Source organism: Mauremys mutica, chromosome 4, assembly GCF_020497125.1.
Source record: "Mauremys mutica isolate MM-2020 ecotype Southern chromosome 4, ASM2049712v1, whole genome shotgun sequence".
Lineage (NCBI taxonomy): Eukaryota > Metazoa > Chordata > Testudines > Geoemydidae > Mauremys > Mauremys mutica.
Window position 1 is genome coordinate 135,359,813 of NC_059075.1, and position 19,060 is coordinate 135,378,872.

Sequence of the window (19,060 nt, forward strand, 5' to 3'; positions counted from 1 at the left end):
AAAAGCAGCTGCGTTTTGCCCAGTTGCCAGTGATAAATTTCTCTGCAAGCCTCTGACCTGAGGCAGGTCTTTAAATATACATGTTAAATATGAATATAGCAAAGACATCTTCTCTAGCACGCACACACGCTTCCCTCCCAGCAGTGTTCCAGCTCAGTCTCTTCTGCTCCACTGCTGAGTGTTGTGTATTTGGTTGTCATGGTTTTGTTGCTATGGCAACTGAGTTAGATTATTATGGGTTAGCTCAACCGGTTTCAACCGGCTGTGTGAGCTCTCTGTATATATGTAAATAAAATGGAGGTTTTGGTTAGCTGCCTGCTCTCTGGCCTCAAGTGATTGCTTCCTACTCCGGCTGCCCAAGGAGACAACACTGAGCTATTCAGGGTTCTCGAGATCATGATTTGGCACCTGATGCTAATGGCTTGAGTGAAATGCTGGCGTATTCCACAGGGTCAGTGGGGGACCCGGTGTGGGGTGTCTCCAGAGCTCGACTTGGCGTGATGTTGGCGTAGACAGATTCCCTGGGACTGGGTCTGGATTGAAAGGCCAAGGTGGCATATTTTAGGTCTTGTGGCATCTCCTGTTTGTCGTCCTTGGTATCGTTCATGTTGCTGAAGCCCTGAGGTGGTGCACAGAAAAGGAAAACACTTCTCAGCGAGAGCAGAGCTGATACCAAAAGCACAAGATTTACCAGGTTGAGAGAAAAAGACCAACACAACACATTACTCTCTGTTGTGGAGAAGCTGGAAGGAGAGTGAGCCGTATTCACTCTCCTTGCCAGATACCTACTATGACCCCATCCTTTCAACATTGGCTTCTAACCCTGTTGCCTCCCAAATGTTCCTAGAATTTCTCTCTGCTTCACTGTATTTCCAGCAGTGTTTTCTGTTGCTGTTCCCTCACTCATCCAGTGTTTTAAAGCCCCCGGAGAAAGTTAACCTTGGGGTTTTTAAGGTAAAGAGAATGCAAAGAGTTCAGAGGCCATAGCCAATTGCTGGCAAGTCAGCAGGACTCAAATGGATCATAGGACATCTGAGTTTTGTAGCCTCTTGTCTCTGTTTAGCTGTCCAGCTCATTCTATTCAAGCCCGATTCATTTCAGCCTATTCCTCTGTATTCTTTCTAGTCAAATCCAATCCAGCCTTTCATTCTGTTCCATTTTCAATCAATCCCAATTCATTCTAGGCCAACCCAATTTTCAATCTACTTTCTCCGCCCACTCTTCAGAGCAAGGACGTCCTGTATACCTTTGTCTGCAAAGCATGTAACACAAAGCACCGTACAAATAATTACTGATCCAATCCAGTCCATTACAGTCTGTTCTATTCAGTTCATTCCATTCCACTCTTGCCTAGTCTGATCCAATCTATTCCAAACCAGCATGCTCTATTCCAGTCCACACCACTGCGAAACAATATGGGGCTTGGGTTCCTGTTTTGTATAGACACCAGCCCAGCGTTTTGCCACCAAGCCCATTATAACAGGCATCACTGTCAGCTAGCGCTGGTTGGAAACACTTCAATGGAAGCATTTTCCATTGGAAAATGCCGTTCCTGTTGAAATCGAATAGCTTTGTGAAGCCATGTCTATTTTGCCAACATTATTTTTTTTGGGGGAAAAAATTCCAACTCTCAAAATGGCCCATTTTGACATTTTAAGAACAAACTGTTTCAAATCATCTTTTTGAAAAGACTTTTCATTTGGAATTTTGTATTTTTAATATAACATTTTAAGTTGACAATGGAATGAAATGTTTCTGTTGACTAGAAATGTTTTTTTTTTGCATTCATAGGAAATTTTGAAATCTTTTGGGTTCCATTGTGAAACTTTGAAATCTCACAATCCTTCATGAAATGGTGTTTCCATCCTCACACGGCTCTCTTGTCAGCGTGGACGGAGAGTGGAAATTTAAAGTGATTATTTAAGTAAACAGCAGTGCATGGTTTCACTCGCACATCCTCTCTGCCTGCTCTGCCTTACAGTGCCATTTCTTCCCACTTTACAGCAAATGCCCCATTATGGTGAAAAGACCGTTCTTTCTCTCTGTACTGCATTTAACACTGTACTGCAGGGGGTTCCCAAACTTTACCAGAGTGCGGCTCACATTTTTGTACAGAGATTGTCTCATTGACACTTCTTCTCCTGTTCACAGTTAAACAAACCACCCCTCCCCTTCACTTGCAATCACATAAAATCCTTGTGGCAACGACAACGACTGCCTGTGTGGAAAAGTAACAAAGTATTGCAACTTTCTTTGAATGCAATTTAGCAACTGAAAATAAGGAGAAGCAAGCACCACATGACCAGCCAGCTCTCCACAGACTGCAGTTTGGGAACCTCCAAGCTACTGCTTTTATGTTTTCAGTAGCTTCACTTACCACTGTGTCGTTCCTGGGTTCTTCATAGATGGCTTCAGCTTGTCCATCACCTTTTAATAAAGACAAGACAAGATCCCCTCAATCCTGAGCATTTCTCATGTCATCACAGTGTAGGTGAAAGCCACAGAATGGACTGGCCAGTAGTAATGGTAGCGAAGATTGTAATAGTGGGGACCAAACTACACTGAATCCAGCGAGCAGGTTGTGCCCAGTTTACAATTCTGCCCTGGGAATTATAGTATGGCTGAGTTTGTGAAATGTCCGGTGAGACGTTTTAGGGACGTGGGTCTGATCTCATGTGGCAAATTATTTTTAATCTGGTATTTTCTGTGGCAGTGATTGCAGTCTGATACGTTGGAAGATTTAAAAAAATATCCATGATGCACCTGTCCAGTTTCACAATGTGTATTTAGGGTAAAGAACTCCTTCTAAACCCTTGGGGCAGTCAGCCTGCCCTCCTCCTTGTCCAAGGCTTGGGAATCAGGCAGTGGAGCTGAATTCATTCCAAGTTAAAGCAAATGAGAAATAGGGAACTCAGTGTAGTGAAAGCTGGGTCATGTAGGCCCCATCAGCTCTCCTTTTACCTCTTGTCTTCAGCTGCTTGGATTTCCAGGTGTACAATATCACCAAGCCTATAAGCACCAGGATGAAGAGGACTCCCAGGACCAGGCCGAGGATGATGAAGTTTCTCTTACTCAAGAGGCTGAGGAAGCAATGGCAGTATGTGTTCAACAGAGCTACACAGTGCGGTGCAGTGCTTCCCAAACCATTAGCACGCACCCAACCGGCCGTCAGACCAGGGCCTGAGATAGCTTGCACGCCTTGGTGGCTTTTTCTCATCACGTGTTACTCCCTTTAATGCTAAACCCTGTCTGTGCCATTTGATGTAGGGAGTAAGGTCCTGAACTTGTCTCTGTGGCCCTGTGAATACAAACCAGTCTCTGAAGCCCAACTGTGAGCTCTCTGTCGCAGGGAATGTCTTTTATGTTCTGTTTTGTACAGCGCCTAGCGCAATGGGGTGCTGGTCCATGGTGCCACCACAATACAAATCAGACCTCAAAAAGAAAAACAAACCTAAACTGAATAAACCAGTAAATAGAAGAAAGTGATACACCGCTGGGGAAATATTTAATAGGGCTTCCACTGAGCACAATGGCCACTGGCTGGCGTCAGGAATGAGAAGGGGCAGCTCTGCTTTTACGATGGCTGATGCAAGGAACTGTTTGGATTCAATGCATCCAGATTTAACGTCATTTCTCTTGCTCCAAAGAGCAGCAGTTGCAAGGGTTAATGATAATAGAGTGACAAGACTAGTAAATTCTCAAATGAGACAGGGCCTGAATACATCTGCCCATTTTATCATGTGCCATTTAACACTGGTTAGCAGGTGGGAAGAGGGCACTAATCTGGCACCTTTTAAAGGAGGCCTGCTACATTCAGCATCACAGTGAAAGGCTGCTGCTTTCTCTCTGAAAAGAGGAGCATGTTGGATCAGCCGCTAACAACCCCTTGGAGGTGTGCGAACACAGAGGCTGTCTTAGAGGAAGGGGTGGAGCCTTACCTGCTGTCTGCTGGGGTGACCCCAGCACTAGCGGTGCTAAGGACTAGGCTGGTTTGACCTGTGCTTGAGGTAACTGGGACGTCACTTGTAGTTGTAGCTGCAAATACAAACACAGTTTCGACACCACAGGCCTTGTCTACTCCAGCCTTTATCCTGTAACATTTCCCGCCTGTGCTAGCTACCCCTAGTGCAGGGTTAGTGGAGACAAGCTGGCCGTGCTGTGAGCGCTGTGTCATGCAGACCTACTTGAAGCAAGCTAAGAAACACAGTGGTTAAAAGGCTGGGTGGCCCCTTGAGCCTTCTCCACACTAGCGTTCACACTAGTGTTGCTATCGAGAGAAGCACATGGTATGATAGGGACGTTGCTCTGTATTGCAAAGCTTCTCATGTACCACGAAGCCTGTAACAATCCTAGACAAAGCCAGCCACCAGAATGTGCGAAGCACACCATTAGCATCACCTGTGCAACAGATCCCTGCAGTAATGAGGAAACAAAGCTTTAGAAACATGCAAAAAATTGATACAGTAACAGCTTCTAGTGCCATTATTTCCCATCACTGCAAGTCTCCCATGAAGTATCAGGGCTCACAGACTGTGCATTCAATCACATGTATTATGATTAAAGCAGGATGATATTTTTGGACTGAAACAATTTTTGGTGAAAAAAGCAGGTTTGAGTTGACTGAAATAGTTAATGAATTCATGCTGGATTTTGTCAAATTGTTTCTGTGGCAAAAAAACCCAAACCCAACTTTAAAAAATTCAGAAAAAGTCCGTGTTTTATTTACATATTTCTAAAAAAGGGTCAATTTTTTAGGTTCAAAATAAAACCTTTTTGTTTTTAAATTATCTTTAATTCTATTTTTAAAACAATTTAAAAAGAAGTATCTCAAAATGGAAACAAAACGTTTAGCTGGAAACGGAATGTTTTCAACTCTTCAAAACTTCTAGCTAACCATTTTTTTCAGCTCTAATTCTGATATGGACTTAATGTCTGATGGCTTCCCTTGGACATGACTATCCCCACCCTTCTGTATGGCTCTACTGCCATCTTCAAAAACAGGCCAGAGAAAGTCACTGGGCTCTTATAGATAGTTTGTTAAATTTCATTGATTAAAAAAAACAAGTCAATTTGAGGAAATAACTAGAAACTGGAGCTGGTTAAAATGTGGGTCAGAATTTAAAAAAAATACTTTTTTTCCTCCATCAAAATGCAAAATTTGAATTGAGTAGTATCTCCGCTAGCTGCTCTAGAAACCAATGCTCAGCTGTTTTGCAGGTGCTTAAATACTATGAGTCTGTGGGTCATAGAAGTACCTAGATTGAAATGATTGAATCCGCTCTCAAGTAAAGGGGAGACAAGAAACGAATATTTAAATAGGTCATTAAAAACAGAAATATCCACATGGCCAAAGTCCTTATCCCAGCTGATGTTCTACATCAGTTGCTAGTCTGAGGCCTTGTCTACACTACAAGACTATTTCGAATCTACTTAAGTCGAATTTGTGGATTCGACCTTATGAAGTCGAATTTGTGTATCCATACTAAATACACTAATTCGAACTTCTGAGTCCACATTAACGGGGCCGGCGTCGACTTTCGAAGCGGTGCACTGTGGGAAGCTATCCCACAGTTCCCGCAGTCCCCGCTGCCCATTGGAATGCTGGGTAGAGCTCGCAATGCCTGCTGGGGGAAAAAATGTGTCGAGGGCGGTTTTGGGATACTGTCGTCATTGAACCGTCAATCACGCCCTCCCTCCCTGAAAGCGCCGGCGGGAAATCTGATCGCGCCCTTCTCTGGTCGGTTACAGCGCGGACGCCACAGCACTGCGAGCATGGAGCCCGCTGCGATCATCGCTGCACTTATGGCCGTTGTCAACTCCTTGCACCTTATCGTCCACCTCTTCCACAGTCAGCTGCTGAGAAATCGGGCGAGGAGGCTCCGGCAGCGCGGTGAGGAGAGTGGTGCAGGCCTCTCAGAAAGCAGGGTACGCTGCGCCATGGAGATCATGGTGGCAATGGGTCAAGTTCATGGTGTGGAACGGCGATTCTGGGCCCGGGAAACAAGCACGGACTGGTGGGACCGCATAGTGCTGCAGGTCTGGGATGAATCACAGTGGCTGCGGAACTTCAGGATGCGTAAGGGCACTTTCCTTGAACTGTGTGACTTGCTGTCCCCTGCCCTGAAGCGCCAGGACACACGGATGCGAGCAGCCCTGAGTGTGCAGAAGCGAGTGGCCATAGCCCTCTGGAAACTTGCCACGCCAGACAGCTACCGGTCAGTAGCGAACCACTTTGGCGTGGGCAAATCTACCATGGGGGTTGCTGTGATTCAAGTAGCCCACGCAATCGTTGAGCAACTGCTCTCAAAGGTAGTGACTCTCGGAAATGTCCAGGTCATCATAGATGGCTTCGCCGCGATGGGATTCCCAAACTGCGGTGGGGCTATAGATGGGACTCACATCCCTATCCTGGCACCAGCCCACCAGGCCAGCGAGTACATTAACCGAAAGGGCTACTTTTCAATGGTGCTGCAAGCACTGGTGGACTATAGGGGACGTTTTACCAACATCTTCGTCGGGTGGGCGGGCAAGGTTCATGACGCGCGTGTGTTCAGGAACTCTGGTCTCTTCAAACGCCTCCAGGCAGGTACTTTCTTCCCGGACCACAAAATAACGGTAGGGGATGTGCAGATGCCTACAGTGATCCTCGGGGACCCGGCCTACCCGCTAATGCCCTGGCTCATGAAGCCCTATACAGGCGCCTTGGATAGTGAGAAGGAACTCTTCAACTACCGGCTGAGCAAGTGCAGAATGGTGGTGGAGTGTGCTTTCGGACGTCTCAAGGGGAGATGGCGGAGCTTACTGACTCGCTCGGACATCAGCGAAAAGAATATCCCCGTAGTTATTGCTGCTTGCTGTGTGCTCCACAATCTCTGTGAGAGCAAGGGCGAGACCTTTTTTGCCGGATGGGAGGTTGAGGCAAATCGCCTGGCTGCTGTTTACGATCAGCCAGACACCCGTGCCGAGAGAATATCCCAGCGGGAAGCGCTGTGCATCCGGGAGGCTTTGAAAGCTAGTTTCCTCGCAGAGCAGGGTAACCTGTGACTGTCCACTTGATTTTAAGAGAGCCTGATCATGGGCCTGTGTCTGTATGTGTCGAGTTAGATCTGAGCTCACAAACCCGGTTCTCCAAGTTTCCCCCACTTCCAAAGCACGTTTTAAAACTAATGAAATGTAACAGTAATTAATAATAAATCTTTCGTTGACTTTGCATTTCTGTTCCTGGGTTGAAACATGGAAGCATACTGTGCTGGGTTCGGTGTGCACTGATGTACAGACCGCTTGTCCAATACAGGACGGACAGCCTCCTGCTCCTACATAGGTCTGTGGGGTGGGGGACGGATTACAGTGGTTGTGCATGTAGGGGTGGGTTTGCAGGAATGGGTGGGTTTGCAGGAAGGGGTGAGGGGTGCCGTCTTTGGATAGGGGTTTGCATGACGGCTGTGGGCTGTGGGTTTGGGCGTTGGAAGGGGTGAGGGGTGTGGGGGAAGGGTGAGTATCTGTCCCTGGATGAGGGCTCTTTTTGGGGCTCAGGGCAGCGGAGAGGCTCGTGGCTACGGTCGAAGTGCATCGTAAGGGAAGCCTGCCTTTACATTCGGGGATGGCAGGCGCCAGGACCCTGGACAAGCATACACATCAACGAATCACCCAGGGCAGCCTACACCACACAGACTGACCCTGGTGACTAGTGACTGCAGTCTGTGTGTGCCCTGCAGTTGACCCTGCCCCCAAGTCTGTACCCTGGTAATGTGGGCTATGCACTGCAATTAAAAATCCCCCCCCCTACACACAAAGTCTTCTGACACGAGAAACATGACGGAAACAGTGAGTAACAGCAAACCGCTTTTAATAATGTTATACACAGTGGGGGGTTGAAACTTGGATTTGGGACTGGGTGATCCTGTAAGGGAAGAACTTCTACAAATTTAGAGCACGAGAGGTGTCTTGTACATTAGCGCTCTGCTGCGGTGCAGTGACAGTTCTCACGGCCCCTACCGCCCCTCCTTCTTGTTACTTTGGGTGAGGGGGGGACAGGACTTCTTGGCGTTGGAGGGCAGTTGCAGATGCAGTGCAGGGGGGCTCTCTCCTCCTGCCTGCGGTCCTGCAGAACATCTACAAGGCGCCGGAGCGTGTCCGTTTGCTCCCTCATTAGACCAAGCAGCGTTTGAGTCGCCTGCTGGTCTTCCTGCCGCCACCTATCCTCCCGTTCGATGTGTGTGCGATGCTGCTGACACAGGGTCTCCCTCCACTGTCTCTGCTCTGCCTCCTCTGCTCTGGAGCAGGCCATCAGTTCCTGGAACATCTCGTCCCTAGTCTTTTTCTTTCGCCGTCTAATCTGAGCCAGCCTCTGTGAGGGGGATGCCGGGGCAGTCCGGGAAAGAGCCGAAGCTGTGTGATGCGAAAAAGTAAGTGATTTCCTTGACCAAATACAGGTTTGCAGACAGTGAACACAGTCAAGTCAGTTTAAGAGAGCAAGACTATACAGGGCACCAAGTCTCGCGAGATCTCAGAACTAGTTCGAGATTTCGGAGTACGCTCTCATTGGCGGCGCCATTGCACAGGAGAGCGGACAAGCGGGGAGAGACAGCTGAATCCGTCTTGCAGACAGTCCTGGTAAGCCTTACAGTAGATAATGCTTATCAGTTAGTGGATAGCTGTGCTTTCCTGCTAAAGGCAATGTGGAAAGCAGAAAGGATGAGCCTTTTGCAGCCCCTCCCGCCAGTGCACGGGAAAGATCAATGTATGCTTGTTCTCTGTGGCCTCTAGCACGTGGCTGTTAGGCGAGGGTCATTGTTATGCAACCTAATTTTAAACCATTAACAATAGTAACAATACACTAATTGCCCTACTTAGATGCAGTATTTCCAGAACGAGATCACCCTGAGGCGGGTCACCCGTGCCCAGAAAGAGAGGATGCTAAGGGAAGCGCTGCACCGACCAGGACCATATGCAGCAATGCTCGTGGAGGCGATGATCCCTCTGTATATTCGGATGTCCTGGCAAGGAAGAGTTTGCTTCAACGGAGCGCCCAACAAGGCACCTCTCCCAAGAAACCTCCTGCAAGGCTTTTCGAGGAACTGTATGACACCTTCGTTGAATTGTCGCTAGAGGATTTTTCTTCAATCCCTCTTTGTGTGGACCTACTTTTCATATAGTTTAATATTTACAATTTTTTATATAGTGTTTCTATTTTTTCTATACATATTTTATAAAAAATAAATGTTTACACGTCTATAGCACTTACCGCCTGATCCTTCCCCTGATTCTGAGTCCGGGTTAACGGCAGGGGAGGGTTGGTAGGGGATCTCTGTGAGGGTGATGAAGAGATCCTGGCTGTCAGGGAAAGCGGGAGTGGGTTCGCTGTCGCCTGCGCCGTCCTCCAAAGACCATTCCTCATCTTCCCCATCGGCGAACATCGAGGAGGAACTGTCCCGGTACACTATTCCGTCCTCGGAGTCCACCGTCACTGGTGGGGCAGTGGTGGCAGACCCACCTAGAATGGCATGCAGTGCCTCGTAGAAGCGGCATGTCTGGGGCTTGGCTCCGGAGCGTCCGTTTGCCGCTCTGACTTTTTGATACCCTTGTCTTAGGTCCTTGACTTTCACGCGGCACTGCATTGCATCCCGGCTGTATCCTTTGTCTTTCATGGCTTTCGAGACCTTCTCGAAGGTCTTTGCATTCCGCTTGCTGGAGCACAGCTCCGAGAGCACAGACTCCTCGCCCCACACAGCGATCAGATCCATGACTTCCCGGTCAGTCCATGCTGGGGACCTCTTTCTATTCTGGGATTGCCCGGACTCCTCTGCTGGAGAGCTCTGCATCGTGGCAGGTGCTGCGGAGCTCGCCCCGATGTCCAGCCAGGACGTCAGATTCAAAGTGCCCAGACAGGAAAATGAATTCAAATTTTCCCGGGTCATTTCCTGTGTGGCTGGTCAGAGAATCCAAGCTCCGACTGCTGTCCAGAGCGTCAACAGAGTGGTGCACTGTGGGATAGCTCCCGGAGCTACTAAGTTCGATTTGCATCCACACCTAGCCTAATTCGAGCTAGCCATGTCGAATTTAGCGTTACTCCACCTGTCGGGGTGGAGTACCGAATTCGAACTAAAGAGCCCTCTAGTTCGAATTAAATGGCTTCCTGGTGTGGACGGTTGAGCGGTTAGTTCGAATTAACGCTGCTAAATTCGAATTAAAGTCCTAGTGTAGACCAGGCCTGAGATATGAACAAAGGGACAAGGTTTTTGGGGAGTTGAGGGAATTCTGGAATAATCTGGGAGGTGGTGATACAGATTCAGTGTCAGAGAGAGGAAGGAGAGAATGGGGAAGCCGGGGAGCTGAAATCTGCAAAACAAAAATCCCAAACCCCACATTTTCCCTACCAATAAATACTCACCCTTGGCAACAGCCAGTTTAATTTCAATTATTCTGTAAAGACTGGGAGGCTTGTAGCGTGCACACCAGTACACCCCTGCATCGTCTACCTGCAGTTTCTCCATGGTGATAGTAACAATCCCTTTCTGGGTGTCATCATGTATCCTGGCTCTGCCTTTCTCAGCACTGTTTTGATATGTGAGAAACCCGTAATCAGTATTGACCAAGACATCACACTCATTCTGAACTGTGCTTCTGCACCAGGCTTTTTTCTCCTTTTTGTAATCCTGTGTGTTGTATGGACACTGGACAGAGAGATTCTGCCCCTCAATAGCATCGTATTCTTGGACTTCTGGAAAAGACAAAACTGGTCAGTATGAACTGGTTGAGAGGTAAGATGATGTACATTTCCCATGAGTGACATATGCCCAATGGGCCAAATTCTTCCCTGGTGTAGCTCCATTCACTGGCTTCAGCTGAGTTACAGGAGGGGTGAATGTGAACTGGTGTATTTGGTCTTGTTTGCTGAAAAGATCAACTATTTGGGCTGTTCCCTTTGCACTCGATCACCCCAAAGTCTCTCAGAGTGAGGGAAGCTACGGATCCTTTCCAGGCAGGTTCTCCAAATTGCTCAGTGTGGAGGGTGCACTCTGGGTCCTGAGCTCTTGGAAATCTGGCCCTGATTGTTGGGACTGAGCACTTTAAAATGTCCCCCTCAGAGACTGCTTCTTGCATAAATAAACTTCACAATATAAATTGACAGCCCCCCCCCCCACACTCCCCACAGGAAGCCATTAGAGGGGAAACAGGAAAAGACTATTCTAACAAGAAGCAGGAATGGCTGTTGGCTGAATCGCTGAGGTTAGCTGGTGATTCAGCGCGTTCCCAGTGTGAGACAGGAGAGAGGAGACAAGGGTTTGTGGAAGGTGACAGATTCTGGGGGCAGGCAGGAGGAATTGATAGAGGCAGGGGAGAGATGATAAAGTGGGGGAAGGAATTGGGATTCTAGTCAGTGGAAAAGCCAGTTCTCCTGAAAGAAAATAAACTCACCCTTGGAAACATCCAATTTTATTGTCTTTAGTGGATTCACTGTACTGGGCGGGTTATAGCGCGCGCACCAGTACACTCCAGAGTCCTGCACCTGCAGCTTCTCCATGGTGATGGTTACAATCCCATTGCTGGTGTCATCGTCTATTGTGGCTCTTCCAGAGGTAACCTTGTTGCGGTATCCATATGATGTGTAAGAGGTGCTAACTAATGTAAAGCATTTCTCATCTCTCAGCTTGCACCAGGTTTTCCGTGTTGCACTGTAATCCCAGTAATTGTAGCGACACTCAACAATGAGACTCTGCCCCTCCACTCTGCTCACCACTGCGTCAAACTCTTGTGCTAGGAATCCTGGAAAACACCAAACCTGCTCAGTAAGACCTGGGATGGGAGCAGGGCTGCCTGCTGCCCCCTCTGTGTCCTGCGCTCCAGTGCTTGGACTAAACACAGCCCAAGAACTAGAGGCTGGGAAGAATGGAGATGAATCAGTACAAGCAGCAATTACAAATCATTCTCCTATCCAGGGCCAGATTAACGCAGGGGCTTTAGAGGCTGCAGCCCAGGGGCCCAGGCTAAGGCCGCCTGCATGCCTTGGCCCCATGCCGTTCCCAGAAGTGGCCAGCTGCTGGCTCATTTTTGCGGCCCCTGATGGGGTGGGATGGGGAGGAGGCTCTGCGCGCTGTCCCCCCCCCAGCACCATCCCCATATTTCCCATTGGCTGTGATCGGGCAGCGCATGGAGACACACTGTCCTCCCCTCGGGGCGTGCAGAGATGTGCCAGCAGCTGGTCACTTCCAGGAGCTGTGTGGGGCTATGGCAGGAAGGCGTGCAGTCTACCTGAGCCCTGCTGTGCCGCAGGCTGGGAGCCACCTGTGGTAAGTGCCTCCTGGCCAAAGCGTGCACCTCACATCCCCTCCTGCACCCCTGTCCCAGGTCAGAATCTCCTCCTGCACCCAAACTCCCTCCCAGAAAGAAACTAATATAACAGCTTTTCTAAGCTAAAACGTGTAAGCTATTTTGATTTGACTATATTCTACATTCTAAGACTGAAATGTAAGCACAGAATGGATCTATGTTAATTAAAATGCAAGTGTAGTGTAGCATTAATAGCCTCAATGCCATAATTGTGATCATTTTGTTTTAAATTAGCAAAAAGACTTGTATACAGGGGCCCCACAAAATCTATTAGCCCCAGACTCACAGGAAAGTTAATCCAGCCCTGCTCCTAACACCTGCCTGGAACAAGTTCAAAGATAGGAACATATCCTGGAATATCTCCTGCATGTGTCCCCTGCACACAGTACGTTTTCTCAGTGTGTATTCCCACGTTCTTTATTTGTAGCATTTCAGTCTCTCTGGTGGTTAAAGTCCCTGTGTCATCTCTGCCTATTTACATGTAGGCAGCTGGCAATAAACCAGCCCAACTCCAAACTCATTGCAGCATCAGCCATAATAACAGTGGTAAGTCACATTAACTATTCAGATCTCAGAAGATAGGTCATGTGCTTGATTTACCCTGGTATAAGTGAAAGCAGAATCAGGCCTGGTTTTTTAAACTCTCTCCTCAGTGAAGGAGCTGGATGGTTGAGCACAGATCTGTGAGCTGGGCAGTTCTCTGCTGCACTAACACGGAGATGGTTTGGATGTTCCAGGAGATCTTTTTCATCTCTCATTTCTCTGACTTTAGGAACTTTGCTCTCCCATCTAACATCTGACCTTTCCAGTTCCCCCATTCCTAGGGGGTAAACCACTGTTTTAATTTCAAATCATTTAGGACACATCTCCAGCTGGGTGAAGCTGACTGCTCCACAACTGAAGGAAAATGAAACTAGCTAGAAAGTGTCTGCTCATCCCCTTATTACGTGTATCCTTATCAATCCTATTTATTGCAGTAATGCTGAGAGGCAACGCAAGAATGGGGCCGAATTGTACCAGGCGCTTGGCAACTGCCCAGGAAGAATTGGGTGCCACACTCAAGTCTCTTTTCAGACCCTTTCCTTAGGACACAGTTTATTAAAACATCCTCACAAGATAACACAAAACAAAAGCTACCCCCCCTCTGGCAAACAGGCTGCAAGACCCAGAGAACTTTCCCTCTGCCCTTGTAAAAGGACGCTCCCCCCTTTAAAACCCTGCGGAATCACGTGACAAGCAGCCTGTAATGGGGTGGTGCAATCCTTTAAGGGCCAGCAGCCTGGAGTTGGTCAGCTTGTCCAATTAGCCCTGCCTGCCACACCTGGGGGGTGGGAGCAGAGGATGTGGGGTTTAAGTAGTAGAACCAGCTGGGCATGGAGAAGCTGATTCTCCTATAAAGAGCAGCAGGATGCTGCAGAGAGGGGATGATCAGGAAGTTGTAGCGAGATAGCAGGGAGTGAGAGAGGTTTCTGCAGGGAAGGCCCTGGGAAGAGCCTGAGACACTAGCAGAGTTTGGGGCTGTGTCTAGCTTACCACTGGGGAAAGGGCTTTTTGTGTTAATATTAGAACTTTCTGATAATAAACCAGACTCTATGTAGGGTTGTTCTCACTGGAGTCATTAAAGCTGGTGTGGAGTTTATTTAGTAAGTCCCTTGAAAGGGGAAACTGAGGCAGGCCCCTGTACAGCAACATTTGGCCATGAGGGGGTGCTCAGGAGGTGGCTGGCCCCCCGGAGATAGCCCTTAGTTATTTCCTGGTCCTTCTACCCAATCGCTCAGACAGTTCCTGCCCCAAGGAGCATATAATTAGGGCTGTCGCTTAATCACGGTTAACTCACGCGATTAACTCAAAAATATTAATTGCCGTTTTAGTCTCACTGTTAAACAATAGAATACCAACTGAAATGTAAAAAATCTTTTTGGATGTTTTTCTACATTTTCAAATATATTGATTTTAATTACAACACAGAATACAAAGTGTATAGTGCTCACTTTATATTATTATTTTTATTACAAATATTTGCAGTGTAAAAAGATAAACAAAAGAAACAGTATTTTTCAGCTCACCTCATCAAGTACTGAAGTGCATGAAAGTGTAATTTACAAATGCAGATTTTTTTGTTTGTTACAGAGCGCTGTACACTTTGTATTCTGTGTTGTAACTGAAATCAATATATTTGAAAATGTAGAAAACATGCAAAAATATTTAAATAAATGGCATTCTATTGTTAACAGTCCAATTAATTGTGTGAATAATCACAATTAATTTGTTTAATTGCTTTACAGTCCTACATGCCATCTAAATAGACAAATCAACCAAGGGTGGGAAGAGAAAGCGATATAATGCCCCTGCAAAGCGAACAATGCAATGGCTGCCAAAGTGAAGCCTTCTCTAGTTCTCAAGGGGCAGTCCATGGACCATTGCTGGTCTGCAGAGCCCTGTGTGATGGAGCACAGGTCAGAATGCTTTATGAAACAAGCAGTGAGGATTGAGGTGATTGATTGGAGCTGTATGCAGCTAGGGACTATCTACACAGGGGATATTGCTGCCAGTGTAGCTATACCAGGATAGCTGGATATCGCCGCTGTGAAGCACGTCTACACTAGGGGCTTGCACTGGTGCAGCTACATTGGTTTAACAACACACATCCCAGTATAAATAGCTCCCTAGGTAGAGCTGTTCAATGTGGAAAGGTAGGGCCAGGAGTGAGTCTTCATCCCAGGATCCGGTTCATATACTGCAAATAGTGGAGAGCGTGATGTGACGTACGCAAGATGGGCTTCTGTTCAGTATCCCTATTTGCTATGTCTAGGAAAGTATAGTCCTTAAACAGGCAGCTTTGTAATGGAGAAACTGGCTTTAAATAGTAGATCAGAGGATCTGAAAGCTGTTTGAGCAGGTGTGACATGCTCTACAGTGGGGGTTTGGTGGTTTTCACAGAGCTGTGGTCTGACTCTTAGAACAGTGAGGGACGTATTTTGAAAATTGCTCAGCATTCAGCTGCTTCCACTGAGAACTCTGCAGCCTCCCTCTATTCCTCCAGTTGTTCTCAAATGGAGCTGCTGGGTGGTGCTGGTCAGAAAAGGGAAAGTTTCCATGGAAAATATTGACTTTTTATCAAATTGAAAACCCAGAGGTGTTGGTTATTGGCTAGAAAATATTTGGATTTTGGAAGTTTGTGTGTGTGAAAAGTTGAAATTTCCATGAAGAGCAAACAATTTTTTTAGTTGAAAACCCAATTTTCCATCAGAAACAGTGTTGATAGAAAGTTTTTGAACAGTGTTACTGGTGGATGCTAAGAACTTTTTGAAAATCTGGCCCTGCTTTTGTCTCAGTGCCTGGGAATTGCCTCAGGCAACGAAGGTCTATTTCTGCTCCCTCTCTCTCTCTCTCTCTGGCATAAATCTGAAGTAAATCCCTTAATGTCAAAATAATTATGCAGATGGGAGATCAGAATTGGTTTCCTAATGGTTACAGCTGAGTTCCTATGGCTGCTGTGCCGTTTTCTGGACATGCGTGTGAGAGAATGTTTGTTTTAATGAGAGTGAAGGGGGAATTCTGTATCGAGCAGGAAACGAGTACCCAAAAGAAAAGGAAGTGCCTGACTAGTGGTTAAAACTAGACCTGCACTTGGGGAGAACTCTTGTAGCTGTTATTTCATATTTATATTATGCAAGTGTCCAGATATTCAGAAGATCAAGGCTTGATTGTCCTAGGGGCTGTACAAACACATAGGAACAGTTTATAGTCTTATCCTGCAGTGAACTTAGCAGGGGCTTAAGAGGACAAGTGATATGAGAAAGGTGGAGAGGGTCGAGGAGAGAGATGCAGTCACACTTACACAATAACACCATTTTCTATAGAGCTCTGCCTGAGGGGTACTTTGAAATATTGTAGAACTCTGCCACTGGAATTAAGTCAGTTTTGTATTGCAAATTTGGGCTTCCCTGATGCCTCCCAAATGAATTACCACTTCCTGTATGTTTTTTTTTGATAGGGAGAATTTCCTTCAGATCTTTTTAACTCTCCTCTTGTGCCTAACTAATGGGAAAGTGTCCTGCGCACCCTGTAGTCGATGCAAATAAATCATCACAGCCCCACAAAAGCATTTTATCAGAATTTAATCCAAGGAGACATTTTGGTGACTCTAAAATAAATAATTAGAGGCCTTGATCTATCACATCAATAACTGGCTTCTAATGGAAACTGGACACCTATGGGCCAGGTATTCACCTGCTGTAAATCTGCATCAATCCATTGACTTTAAATAATGCCAATTCGTGATGGCAGATGATGCCATCTGATTATCTGGCCCAGAATGTCTTTCTGAAAATTGCAAATTAATAATAAAATTGAGATCTCCACCTGTATTTTTGCAGGGATACATTTCTGGGTGCTCAAAAATGTTTACCCATTAAACCTAGAATTTCCAGTATCTGGTATAAATTGGTGTAGCCACATTGACTTCAGTAGCGCTCTGGTGTCGATTTACTTCACTTGAGGTATTGGTCTGGCAGGGATCCTCACGCTCCTTACTGTGCTGTTTCTCGCATATTTCACAGCACATTTAACAAACCAAGCAGGGAAAATATAGTCCCAGATCCCAACTGCTCCTGACATGGAATGTCCATGTTACCCCCAAGTATCACATCACTCTTCCTCTTACCTGAGATGCAGAGCAGCAGCAGCAGCAGGAATCTCAGCTCCATGCCTGTCTTCAAGCCCACAGAAGGGGCATTGCGGGACTATCCCGTGGAACGTGAAATGGATTTTTAGGAAGTGTCGCCTCTCTGAGCTCTCCTCTATCGACACTGAAGCTGCATGAGGAAGTGGCTGAGGTCTTGCCTTAGCACGGAAATTCTTCACCATGTTTTGCAACAAAACTGATATGAAGATAATGTAATTGTGTATTTACGGAAGTGGATGGCAACAAAAGAGTTGGGAGGGGGCTTTACACATCCCTCGTGGGCACAGTCACTGGCTGATCTTTCACAAACTGGGCTAAAGGATCATTTTGTTAAGTTCCCTGTATGGAAAAGGGGGAATGAGCTGGTGTCTCAGGCTCAAATCAAACCCCAAAGAAAAAAGGGGTGTATTTTAAGAGAGAGGTTTCCTGAGCATGGAAATGTGATGCATTAAAATGCACCCCTTTTTGCTTTGCAGTTTGATTGGAGCCTGAAAGACCATCTAGTTCCCCTTTCCCATGACTCTTGTGATGAAGAACTGAGGATCATCTTTTGACACAGGTTCCACCAGGACAGTTGAGACCAGTTGGGTTGTTTTTGCTACTATGGCCTTGTCTCTGCTGCAAACTACATGATAGAATCCTAGAAATATAGGGCTGGAAGGCACCTTGAGAAGCCATCAAGTCCAGCCCTCTGCACTGTGGCAGGACCAAGTAAACCTAGATCATCCCTGACAGGTGTTTGTTCAGTCTGTTCTTAAAACCCTCCATTGACAGGGATTCCACAACCTCCCTTGGAAGCCTGTTCCAGAGCTTAACTGTCCTTACAGGTAGGTTAAATACTAGGAAAAATTTTCTAAGTGTCCCTTGCCACAGATTAAGCCTGTTACTTCTTGTCCTACCTTCAGTGGACATGGAGAGCGATTGATCACTGTCCTCTTTGAAACAGCTCTTTAGATACTGGAAGACTGTTATCAGCTCATCCCTCAGTCTTTTTTTCTCGAGCTTCAACATGCCCAGGTTTTTCAACCTTTCCTCATAGATCAGGTTTTCTAAACCTTTGATCATTTTTGTTGCTCTCCTCTGGACTCTTTCCAGTTTGTCCACATCCTCCCCAAATTGTAGTGCCCAGAACTGGACACGGTACTCCAGCTGGGGCCTCACCAGTGCCAAGTAGAGCTGAACAATTCCATCCTGTGTCTTACATATGACACTCCTGTCAATACACCCCAGAATCATATTAGCCTGTTTTGCAGCTGCATCACACTGATGACTCCTATTTAGTTTGTGGTCCAGTGTAACCCCCAGATCCTTTTCAGCAGTACTACCTCCGAGCCAGTTATTCCCCATTTTGTAGTTGTGCATTAATTTAAACCTTGTGCACTTGTCTTCATTGAATTTCATCTCGTTGGATTCAGACCAATTATGATTTTTAAACCTGTCCTCCAAAGTGTTTGCAAACCCTCCCAGTTTGGTGTCATCTGCAGATTTTATAAGCATACTCTCCATTCCATAATCCAAGTTATTAATGAAAATATTGAATAGTATCGGATTCAGGAATGATCCCTGCAGGACCCCACTATATATGCCCTTCTAATTTGACAGCAAACCACTGATAACTACTCTGCGAGTATGATCTTTCAACCAGTTGTGGACCCACCTTATAGTAAATTCAACTGGACCACATTTCCCTAGTTTGCTTATGAGAATGTCATGTGGGAATGTGTCAAAAGCCTTAAAAAAATCAAGGTATATCACGTCTACTGCTTCCCCCTCTCCACTAGGTCAGTAATACTATCAAAGAAGGACATTAGGTTAGTTTGCCATGGTTTGTTCTTGACAAATCCATGCTGACTGTTCCTTATAACCCCATTATCCTCCAGGTGGTTACAAAGTGATTGTTTAAAAATTTGCTCTTTCAAAGTTAGGCAGACTAGTCTATAATTCCCTGGTTACTCCTTGTTCCTCTTTTTATAGATAGGTACTATGTTTGCCCTTCACCAGTCTTCAGGGACCTCTCCTGTCCTCCAGGAGTTCTCAAAGATA

The 19,060-nt window shown here is 46.5% G+C and overlaps 1 protein-coding gene across 1 annotated transcript; it reads right to left on the bottom strand.

Moving 5' to 3' along the window:
* Positions 1-47: 47 nt before the first annotated feature.
* LOC123369071 (polymeric immunoglobulin receptor-like) lies at positions 48-17,039 on the bottom strand. Its single transcript, XM_045014438.1, has 8 exons — positions 16,997-17,039; positions 11,419-11,766; positions 10,391-10,720; positions 3,939-4,035; positions 2,962-3,080; positions 2,378-2,427; positions 376-619; positions 48-179 (listed from the first exon to the last, which is right to left on the bottom strand). Exons 1-7 carry the CDS (start codon positions 17,037-17,039, stop codon positions 395-397), a joined length of 1,212 nt encoding a protein of 403 aa, XP_044870373.1. The 3' UTR covers positions 48-179; positions 376-394.
* Between the last annotated feature and the right edge of the window lie 2,021 nt (positions 17,040-19,060).